The sequence below is a fragment of the Pseudophryne corroboree genome, chromosome 3 (assembly GCF_028390025.1).
Source record: "Pseudophryne corroboree isolate aPseCor3 chromosome 3, aPseCor3.hap2, whole genome shotgun sequence".
Lineage (NCBI taxonomy): Eukaryota > Metazoa > Chordata > Amphibia > Anura > Myobatrachidae > Pseudophryne > Pseudophryne corroboree.
Genome location: NC_086446.1, coordinates 92,860,639 through 92,872,780, shown reverse-complemented (window position 1 = coordinate 92,872,780; position 12,142 = coordinate 92,860,639). Strand labels below are relative to the sequence as shown.

The window sequence follows — 12,142 nt, the reverse complement described above, 5'->3', positions numbered from 1 at the left end:
TACCGTCACGTCTCTGTAAGAGCCTACGGATAAACGTGTGGAGGGTTGTCTAAAAGCGATTTACACCCTCACGGGTGCTGCACAATGGCCTACTATTGCAGCTTCATGGGCTGCTGAGGCTATAGAAGCATGGGCCTTGGAGTTAGAAGCTGAAATATCCTCTGACCATGCTAGACAATTCTTGTCATATATTGTCACAGCTTCTCGATATATTAAAGAGGCGACTTCTGATGCCGGTATCCTGGCAGCCAAGGCCTCTACTACGTCAGTCCTGGCTCGACGGCTATTGTGGCTGAGATCCTGGTCTGTGGATCTGGACTCTAGAAAAACCCTGGAGGTACTCCCTTTCAAGGGTGATATTCTGTTTGGGGAGGACTTAAATAAGATAGTGGCTGACTTGGCTACTGCCAAAACTGCCTGTCTACCTAATACCGCTCCTTCTGTGTCGAAGGCTAAAGGTACGTCCTTTCGTCCTTCAGGTAAAGCAAAAGGTCAGGCGTACCATAAGCAGGCCCGCACTTCCAAACCTGGTAAGCCGAAGCCCAAAAGAGCCTGGGCTGCCCAACAGCCAGCTGCCAAGACCGATAAGCCTGCCGCATGACGGGGCGGGCCTCCCTCTGGGGGATCCCAGGGTGGGGGGCTGGCTTCTAGGGTATACCCAGGAATGTTTGAAGACCACTTCAGATGCCTGGGTACGGGAAGTCGTCACTCGAGGTTACGCCATTGCCTTCAAAAACCGACCCCCTCATCGATTTTGCCAGACAGACGTCCCTTTGGACCGGACAAAGGCTAAAACTCTACACTCTGTGGTACAGACCCTCCTGGATACAGGAGTTGTAGTACAGGTGCCTCTTGCTCAGAGGGGCCGGGGGTACTATTCTCCGCTGTTTCTAGTCCCGAAACCGAATGGGTCCTCCCGGCCCATTCTCAACCTCAAGGCATTGAACAGGTTTGTGAAGATTTCCAAGTTCCGTATGGAAACCCTTCACTCTATAGTTCTGGCCTTTGAACCTAGGGACTACATGGTCTCCTTGGACATACAGGATGCTTACCTGCATATTCCTATAGCAGTGTCACATTCACAATACCTGAGGTTTGCTATTGGCAACATCCATTACCAGTTTTGGGCGTTACCTTTTGGTTTAACAACGGCTCCGCGAGTCTTCACCAAAGTTATGGCGGTGAAGGGGTACTCCGCCGTCAAGGGGTCAGGATACTGCCGTATCTGGACGACTTGTTAATCCTGGCAAATTCCCCAGATCTTCTCCTGTGTCATCTGGATATGACGGTCCGGTTTCTACAAGCCCACGGGTGGCTCATCAACTTAAAGAAATCCTCCCTGGTCCCTGCTCAGAGCATGGTGCACCTGGGAGCGCTGTTGGACACTGACAACCAGAGGTTGTTCTTGTCTCAGGAGAAAGTCCTGAAGCTTCAGGACAGGATTCGTTGCTTCCTTTCTCGTCCGCAAGTGTCAAAACATTCGGCGATGCAGGTGCTCAACTCCATTCTCGCCCCCTCCAGAAGCTGATTCTAGCCAAGTGGGACGGCCTGCCTCACCGGATCAGGTCTCAAATGATCTCATTGACTCCGGAGGTCCGTCTTTCGCTGCTCTGGTGGCTCCAGGACCAACAATTGTGCAGGGGCCGTCCCTTCTGGATATCCAACTGGGTCCTGTTGACGACAGATGCCAGTCTAAGAGGTTGAGGCGCGGTGCTGGAGCAGCACTCTTTACAGGGTCGGTGGACCAAGGAGGAATCTCTCCTCTCGATCAACATTCTGGAGTTGCGGGCGGTCTTCAATGCGTTGAACCTGGCCCAGCATTTAATTCAGAACCATCCTGTTCAAGTACAGTCGGACAACGCCACCCCACAATGGCTTACATAAATCATCAAGGCGGCACTCGAAGCCGTTTGGCAATGAAGGAAGCCTCACGGATTCTACAGTGGGCAGAACGCCATCTACCGGCAATATCGGCAATATTCATTCCGGGAGTCCTGAATTGAGAAGCGGACTTTCTCAGTCGTCAGGACGTGCATGCCGGCGAGTGGGGCCTCCATCCAGAAGTGTTTCAACTCCTCGAGGAAAGGTGGGGTCTTCCAGATGTGGATCTGATGGCGTCTCGACACAATCACAAGGTTCCGGTCTTCGGAGCAAGAACAAGGGATCCTCAAGCAGCATTCGTGGATGCGCTGGCGGTGCCGTGGAGGTTTCGGCTGCCGTACGTGTTCCCTCCGGTGTCACTCCTGCCCAGGGTAATTCGGAAGTTCAAGCAAGAAAAAGGAAATCTGCTTCTCATAGCTCCGGCGTGGCCCAGATGGCACTGGTTCTCAGACCTGCCAGGCCTATTGTCAGAGCGTCCACTTCTACTTCCACAACGCCCTCCTCGTTCAGGGCCCTTGTGTCTACCAGGACCTAGCCCGGCTATCTTTGACGGCGTGGCTCTTGAAACTTCCGTCTTGAGGGATAAGGGTTTTTCTGAAGAGGTCATTAAAACTATGTTGCGGGCCCGGAAACCGGCTTCTGCTCGGATTTACCATAGGGTCTGGCATTCATACTTTGTTTGGTCCGCATCTAACAATTATGACGCTTCCAAGTTTAGTACAGCCAAACTTTTGGCTTTTCTGCAGCAGGGCCTAGATTTAGGCCTGCGTCTGGCCTCCCTCAAGGTTCATATTTCTGCCTTGTCGGTGTGGTTTCAGAGAAAAATTGCGACTTTACCTGATGTTCATACTTTCACTCAGGGTGTGTCCCCTATGTCCCGCCTGTGGCTCCTTGGGACTTGTCGGTGGTTTTGGAGGCGTTGCAGGAGCCTCCATTTGAACCTCTTGGTTCAGCTGACCTTAAGTGGCTTTCCCTTGAGGTGGTGTTCTTGCTGGCTATTGCCTCTGCTGGAAAAATGTCGGATCTGGGTGCCTTGTCTTGTAGTTCCCCATATCTGATTTTTCACCGTGACCGGGCGGTTCTTAGGACTCGTCCCGGATATTTACCTAAGGTGGTTTCTTATTTCCACCTTAATCAGGAGATTGTGGTTCCAGCCTTTGTCTCTCCTGATTTGTCTCCCAAAGAGCGGTCTTTGGATGTGGTACGGGCTCTCCGTATCTATGTGAAGAGAACTGCTTCTATTTCGAAAATCTGATTCTCTCTTTGTTTTGTTTGGATTTCACAAACGTGGCTGGCCTGCTCACAAGCAGACCCTGGCCAGATAGATTAGAATGGTGATTGCACATGCTTATGTGAAGGCTGGTCTGTCAGCTCCTGCTCATATTACGGCCCATTCTACCCGGTCTGTTGGACCTTCTTGGGAGGCCCACAGTGGTGCGACCCTTGATCAATTGTGCAAGGCGGCTACGTGGTCCTCCGGGAACACGTTCATAAGGTTCTATGCCTTCGATACTGCCGCTTCCCAGGATGCTTCGTTTGGACGCCGGGTTCTTGTGCCCGCTACAGTGCGTCCCCTCCCATAAGGAACTGCTTTAGGACATCCCCATTGTCCAGACTTGTGGAGCCCAGTGTACCCCGCAGCAGAAAATGAGTTTTATGGTAAGAACTTACCTTTGTTAAAACTCTTTCTGCGAGGTACACTGGGCTCCACAAGGCGCCCACCCTGACGCACTTAGCTTCTCTGGGTTGATATGGCATTAGCCGCTGACACTTCTCTTGTCGTGAGAGTGTGGTGTATGTGGCTACTAACCGTTGTCGTCCCTTTTTCTGCTACTGCATTGGGCTGGTTAACTAAAACTGAGCTCCTGTGCTGGGAGGCGGGGTGATATAGGAGGCGGTCCTATGCATTCTGGGAACAGTCAAAGCTTTGAGTCTGTTGGTGCCTCGGATCAAGATCCTACTCTACACCCCATTGTCCAGACTTGTGGAGCCCAGTGTACCTCGCAGAAAGTTTTAACAAAGGTAAGTTCTTACCATAAAACTCGTTATTTTAAGTGAAATGGTCATAAGAGCCAATCCAGTGGTTCTGTCAAAGGTTGTATTTCATACCAACAAGGATATTTTATTAGCAAAGTGTTATCCACAGCCAGTTGATGGGAAAAAAAATAAGAAACTTCATTAGATCTAGTGAGAGCAGTCACTGTGTACCGTGCTGTTAATATTAAAGTATCCCTACTTGGAGCGGGTTCAGTATGATTTACCAACAGACACAATACCGACGGTCATAATCCCGACAGCCATTGACCGACATTCAAAATACAGACACGGTCAACATGCAGACATTCATTATGCCAACATGTTCAAAATGCCGACATAATCAGAATACTGACATTTGAAATGCCGACATGTCAAAATACCAGTATGAGTTTTTCTGGTCAGTGTCGACATGGACACCGTGTAAGTGTACCGCGTGCGCTCGGCACACTATTATATTCCCCCTATTAAGTATGAACAATTCTGTTTTGGGGCAAAAAGTCCTTTAAAAAAAACGCATGTCGGCATTTTGACGTGTTGGTATTTTGCCTATGTCGGCATTTTGAACATGTCGGCATAATGAATGTCGGTATTTAGACCGTGTTGATATTTTGACTGTCGGTCAATGGCTGTCGGAATTATGACTATCGGTATTGTGTCCCTCTGTAAATCAACTGCTACCCCTTGGAATACTCTGGAGCGAATTCTAAAGGGCCCCATACACTAGTACGATTTTACACGATTTTATACAATTCCGATATATCCGTCTGATATATTGTATGAAATTGTGTACAATCGTATGTGTTTTAGATCGTATCCAATCTGATGCACGTCCCCGTGGCTGTCTGATAGGATCCCCTAGGTCGTTGGTGCTGCACTAATGATATATCGGAATTGGATGGAATCGGATGAAAAAAGTGTGTTTTTTGTGCATGTGATATATCGGATGCGATGTATCACAGGGAAGTTTGACTGGCATTCTCAGAACACTCCCAGCTCCCGTAGCCCTCTATCCAGCCCATCAAATATATCTCATGGTATAATTGTATGCCGTACGATACATTGCATGCGATGTATAGTGGCTTCATCAATCGCATGCGATATATCTCATGCAAAAATAGCACATAAGTACCAAATCGTATGGAATCACTCCCGGGAAGGTCCCGGGGGAGTTCAAGGAAAATGACTCCCGACTTCAGCTTCAGACATATCGTTGTAGTGTATGGGGCCCTTAAGACTTTGTAATGAAGAGAACTTTGGACAACAGGTACTTCAGATTATTCTCTAGGAATTTATTTACGAAAAGTTACACATTTGGCACCAGGTGGCGTTCAAATCACTTGAATAGCGCTACATTTTGCCTAACAACGTGATCTCATCCTCTACTTTCAGACATATTGTCCACCCCGAGCATCAGATTTTGCCTTGTGACTTTTGGTAGCAATTGCTGTTCTTCGAATGGAAGTTGATGTTGACCACACTGGAAGTCCCAATGAACGATTGTATCTCCACAACGCCACCTGGTAACAAAACTTAGTATAACAGTACTTGTTGCCCAAATCTCTCTAAAGTATGAGCCTTAAGGGGCCTACACACAGTGCAATTTTACCTCCGATATGGACTATATAGTCAAGTCCATATCGGAAGTAAAGCTAGTGCATATCGCACATGTGTATGCACCTTGCGATGCTGATGCGCGGTCCCGCGGGACTGGCCTTGCAAGGAAAAATAGTGGGTGCAGGCAGGGCCGATACTGACTATATCGGAGGCTCATGCCTCCGGCATCAATATAGTCCGTATCGGCCGCCGCACGGGTCGCACCGTGTGTACGCGGCACGCTCCAGAGTGCTCTAAGTAGGAATGCTTTAATTATAACAGCCCTGTATTTGTCTAGGCTGAAGGACGTAGGAATACAGCTGTTTGATTACAACTGGAGCACAGAAAAGCCACAATCTTCCAGACTATTTCCAGGTGCATTACATGTATATCACATGCATGCCAGAAGAGTGACATAAAGTGACCACAAATACTAAAAGCTCTACTGAAGCAGTGGCATCTTCTTGGGCGTAGAAGGCTCAGGCCCTGGTGCCGGACCTTTGCAAGGCAGCAGGACGGGCATCTGTCTATACTATAGTCCTCAATTCGTTATCAGTTGGATATTTTATCCTCCGACTCCTTTTGTGAGTCACGTGCTCCACATGCCCTCTTCATTAAATGTTGATTTTGCAGCATGTTGTGGTGTGTCTCGTAGCTTTCACTTCCAGTTGTATTACAACTCATTGTAAGGACCACCTTGGAGTATGAATGAGGAATAAGGCAAATTAGAACTTTTGTTCAAAATCAAAACACTCTATGGCAGCCCGGATTTCACACCCATATAGTTTCATTATGTTTATATTTTTACAACATGCAAGGGACTCTATTATATTTATAAACGTTTATATAGCGCACACATATTCCGCAGCGAGGATCTTTGGCTATTTACATCAGTCCCTGCCCCAGTGGAGCTTACAATCTAAATTCCCTACCACATGTACATACACACATGAGGTAATTTTTTGTTGTGAGCCATTTAACCTACCAATTTTTGGGTTGTGGGAAGAAATCGGAGTACCTGGAGGAAACCCATGCAAGCACGGAGAGAACATACAAACTCAACACAGTTAGGGCCATGGTGGGAATCGAACCAATGACCCCAGTGCTGTGAGTCAGTAATGCTAACTAATTACACCATCCGTGGTGCCCAACCAATCATCTTGGTCTCTACATACCTAGAATGGCCTCATACCCATGGTAAGGGCTGCCATGGAATTATTAGCACATTATAATTCATGTTCACCACTGAATCAGTAATTAGTTTGACTTTAAACACAATCTAATCAATTAATTTTTCTTCCAACAGGTTTACGTAAGTGTGCTACATCGGAATATTCATCCACTAATAATATGGAGGATTCTGTCGCATGTGAAGAAGGAAGTCCCTCAGATAATGCAGCCGCAGGCCGGGCCCCAGAGACGGATACTGATATTAGGGCTGAATCGGCCTCCAGTGAAGAAGGCAATATTGGAGATTCAGATGTTTGTACACACACACCTCATACGCAGAGTGATTCTGTTCCTATAAAGGAGAGCTCCGTCTCGAGTGACGAGGGAGATCCCACAGACAGTGACGATTATACTGACAGAACATCTTTTCACATAAAGGAGGAATCTGTTTCCAGCGAAGATCTCACGGACACGGACATTTTTACACTAACAGATCACACACTGTATACATCTATTAAGGAGGAACCTGTCTCCTGTGATGATGATAATCTCACGGACACTGAGATTTATACACCCACAGATCATACACACTCTACAGCTAATCATATTAAGGAGGAATCCGTCTCCTGTGAAGAGGGAGACCTCACGGACACTGACATGTACACACCCACAGAGGAAATACAGTATACATCTTTTATCATTAAGGAGGAATCCTATTACAGTATAACAGACGCTAATGGGAGTACACCCAGCGCATCCACTCATTCTGAGGAACACAGTGAGAATGGGCAGAAACTTCAATCGAAGGAGAAACTGCTGCGCTGCCCCGAATGCGGGAAGTGCTTTAGATGGAACGCGGAACTCGTCCGGCACCAGAGAGTGCACACGGGAGAGAAGCCCTACTCTTGCTCAGAGTGCGGTAAGTGCTTCACCGGCAACTCCAATCTCATTAAGCATCAAAGGATCCACACAGGGGAGAAACCCTACTCCTGCACCGAGTGTGGGAAGTGCTTCACCGACAGCTCCACCCTGGTCAGGCACGAGAGAATCCACACGGGGGAGAAGCCCTATTCCTGCACCGAGTGCGGGAAGTACTTCACCACCATCTCAGAACGTGCCACGCACCAGAGGATTCACACCGGCGACAAGCGGTACTCCTGCTCAGAATGCGGGAAATGTTTTACCGACAGCTCTGCGCTTGTTAAACACAAACGAATTCACACAGGGGAAAAGCCTTACCCTTGTCCCTCCTGCCAGAAATGCTTTAACAGCACCTCCGACCTCATTAAGCACCAGCGAAGCCACACTGGAGAGAAGCCTTACTCCTGTTTCGAGTGCGGGAAGTGTTTCATCAGCAGCTCGAACCTCATTGCCCACCAGAGAAGCCACACGGGGGAGAAGCCCTACTCCTGCTGCGAGTGCGGGAAACGCTTTATCAGCAGCTCCCACCTCGTCATACACAAGAGGATTCACACCAGGGAGAAGCCCTACGGTTGTTCGGAGTGTGGCAAAGGCTTCACCAACACCTCCGCTCTGGCTAGACATCGGCGGCTTCACATTGAAGAGAAGCCGTACACTTGCACTGAGTGCGGAAAGTTTTTCGTCTGCGCCTCAAACCTCACTGTGCACCAGAGAAGCCACACAGGGGAGAAACCCTTCGCCTGCTCAGAGTGTGAAAAGTCCTTCATCCGGAAGTCCCATCTGGTTATTCACCAGAGAATTCACACCGGAGAGAAGCCCTATGTTTGCACCGACTGCGGGAAGAGCTTCACCTGTAACTCCGCTCTCGCTAGACACCTAAGACTCCATACGAAGGAGAAACCCTACTCTTGCAGCGAGTGTGGGAAGTGCTTTAACAATAGCTCCAATTTTGCCACCCATCAGAGAATTCACACGGGAAAGAAGCCATACAGTTGTACCAAGTGTGGTAAAAGCTTCCTCAGGAAGGCACAACTTTCAAAGCATAAGGCAACTCACGAAGAAGAAGAAGAAAAATGACAGGAGGTCTCTAAGGATGCGTGTACCGAAGGGAGGGTGTTGAGGGCTAATCGCAAAGCATTGTGGGTGCATTTGGGAGTATTTATTTGCTGTGTAGAGATTAGGGCATCGTTATACATACTAGTGAGGAGATGGGAGTGGACCCAAGAGTATTAATTGACATCATTGATGAAAGGTAAATGTCCCTTTTTAAAACTAGTCATTTCCAACACTTAAAAGAGGTATTTATTGTAATCGTGTTTATTTACTGTTCTGTGGCAATCGTTCTATTCCAGCCTCTGTAAGTGCCCTCAAGTTTACGTTTTTTGCTGGTCCAGTTATTTTAAACATAGTAATGGATAAATCTCATCAGGAGAACAGATTATAGGAATGCTTCTGAGTCGGGCAGATCTGAGTGCTGGGTCTCAAGCAGCGAGTGTTTGCATACAGCCATGCACAGATGCCAGTTTACTCATCTTTGAGTATCTCCTTCTAATTCTGAGTGGAACAGAACTCGGTCAGATCTGTCTCTCCGTGACATTGGGTCTTTTAGGTTGGCAACCAATGCAAATACACAGAACCGTCCTGACTTATTGGAGTGCAGTGGGCATGTATCAAAACCTCTGTGCTGTTTAGAGTCGTGCGTACAGGCAAGGGAATCCGGTTCCTGATGGAGCTCTTGCACCTAGACGGGATCCTGTGTAGAGAGAGTTAGATTTGGGAGGGTTATTTTGTTTCTGTGCAGGGTAAATACTGGTTGCTTTATTTTTACACTGCAATTTAGATTTCAGTTTGAACACACCCCACCCAAATCTAACTCTCTCTGCACATGTTACATCTGCGGGGAGTGGTGGCAAAAACGGAAGGTGTGTCACGGCTATTTTCGGGGCGTGTATCTGCCTTCATCTGCAATCATGTACGTAGAGAAACATGGCTCCAGCGTCGCTACCGCCGCGGCTAGTCTGCGTGACCACCATAGACTCACTCGAGGAGTCAATGTTCCTCGTTACTGCGCCGGTGCTCCCTATGTGTACACAGTTGCTGTGGACTTTACGATGGCTATGGTGGGCATTTGTATTCTTTTCTGGGCGGCAGCTTCACTTGCGACGATAAGCAAGTTCATAGCCTAAAATTTGCAATTGCGTAGGCATGTGCGTGCAAACATGGATCATGCCCGTGTACAATGAAACAAACTCCATATTTAATAATTACCAAGTAGATTGGCAGCTTTTAGAGAGAGGGATCCGAAACCGTCTACTGTATTCCGTTTACTATAGACAGAAGTAAACTCGGTACTTTGGTCGTGACTCTTGACCAATCAGAATTCACAATCCAGCCACACCTCCTGTCCATAGATGACTTGGATTACCTGCCAGTCTTGTCCTGCAGAGCTGTTGCCTGTGAGATTTGGTCACCATTCTCATTTCTGTTTGGGAAAGAAGTAACTTCCACCAAATTAGATTGGGGGGGTTTGTATATAGTTAATATAGGGGTGGTCTCTTTATGGAGCTAAGGGCCCGATTCAGACATGATCACTTTTGTGCGAAATTACACAGCAGCCGATTATTGAATGACTGCGCATGCGTATGCACCGCAATGCACAGGTGCGTCGCCAAACAGCGACAAGATGGTGCGAAAATTTTGATTGCACGGGTGTTCGCAAGGTGAGTGACAGGAAGCAAACATTTGTGGGTGGTAACTGGCTGTTTTTCTGGGAGTGTCAGGAAAAACGCAGGCGTTCCCAAGCGTTTTCAGGGTGGGTGTGTGACGTCGGCTCCGGACCCAAACAGCCGGTTTGTATCGCAACGTAGGAGTAAGTCCTGGGCTGCGCATAGACTGGTGAAATCATTCGATGGTGAGTGAGTTGCTAACGGATTTGCAGCTGTCCGCTATCTGGCGGAAATTTCGCACGCCGTACACAACCATTTGCACACTTGCACGGGGCGGGTTTTCACTCTTCCTGGGCAGTGACTATCTGATCACAGACCTCTGCAAATTTGCAGCACAGCGATCAGGTTTGAATTAGGCCCTAAATACCACACTGTAAGACTCTTCTAATTGTATAGTTGATAGGGTAGAATGTAGAAATAAGTACTAAAGTTGTTCCAAATGCAAGGGTTCCATTGTGTCACACATGTCCTGGGTTTTGTCCTACCGAAACAGTGTTTCTGTAGCATCCATAAGGGATATTGGGGACACATTAGTATGATGGGTAGAGACCGAGTCCAAAGGAGCCAGTGCACTTTAAATTTCTTCACTCGGTGTGCTGGCTCCTCCCCTCTATGCCCCCTCCCATAGGCAGTTTCGAAAAAAGTGCCCTCAGGAGAGGATGCACATCTCTGTAGCTCCAGGGTTTTCTTCAGTTTTATTTCATACCTGCGCCATGGGAGCTGGGGGGGGGGCGCGGGGTCACCAGCCTCGCGAGGTGTCAGAGCAGCTTCCCCGCTGCAGGACCACCGTCCTGAGAGGTTGTTTGTTCAGCGGGGCACTGCGTCTTAGCTGTCGCGATCACAGCACGCCACACACCCCTAACCTAAGCCTGAAGGTGACAACAGTGGTGAGTACAGACTGGGCCCCCGGTTCATGGTGCAGCTGACATATGTCAGCTGGGTAGGCATATGGGACCCTCCTAGGGGGGGGGACCCGCTATAGTCCCCTGTGTAAACTGGCTAGCGGTGGCTTAACCTAACACTTGTGTGGCGTTTTAAGCACTTTTGGGAGACTTTGCCAGTATAAAGATATCAGTATCTCCGGCATCATTGGGGGAGGGGGGGGGGGGGGGGGGTAGAGCTACCTCACAGCAGGCTCAGCTGCATGTTGGCGCCTTCCTCTGCACAGCAGCAGCAGCCCCACACAGCTCCTCCAGACACTGGGACACGCTGGATTACTGGTACAGGGTGTAACTCAGGGGGAAAGCCGCTATTGTGCATATTCCTACGTCCCATTAGGGAAGATAGAAATGTAAATACACTGTTTCACTGAGTTACAGCTAGCAGCCTCACTGAGGCTACTATATATAGCTTGGGTGTGCTGGTGCCTTCTCTCTATCTTCTCTCACATACAGTGAAGTAGGCTTGCATTATATTGTCTGGATTGTATGTATATGTTGGTGTATAACTATCATAATGGTAAATCACAAGTTATGCAGTGTGTGTAACACCAGGTTCTCCCCACTTTCTTCTGGCTCCATTTCTTGTAAACAATGTAGTCAGTCCCCACAAAACGTTGAGGAGACTGTGGGAGAGGGTCAAGAGCCTCCCTGGCTCAGTGCCATCAAAACTATGATGTCTGAAATGTCATCTCAGCTCACTGCAAATGCCCATAAAACGCAAGAATTGCAGCAGGCTGTTGCAAATTTAGCTGCCAGGGCTGATGTTCCCCATTCCCCCCTCTCTGCTGCTGTTATGAACCACAGGTAGTGGTTCATTCCTATTTTATGTTTATAGTTGTCTTGCAGGCCAGGATTTCCCATTGCTCTGGTTTA

General features: G+C 48.2%; 1 protein-coding gene across 1 annotated transcript in view; it reads left to right on the top strand.

Moving 5' to 3' along the window:
- LOC135054852 (gastrula zinc finger protein XlCGF57.1-like) overlaps positions 1-11,425 on the top strand; it is a 105,134-nt gene extending 93,709 nt beyond the window's left edge. Inside the window, exon 4 of the mRNA XM_063958256.1 lies at positions 6,818-11,425. Coding sequence (XP_063814326.1) covers positions 6,818-8,679 — 1,862 coding nt within the window. The 3' untranslated portion in view covers positions 8,680-11,425. The remainder of the gene's footprint in view (positions 1-6,817) is intronic.
- The last annotated feature ends 717 nt before the right edge of the window (positions 11,426-12,142 follow it).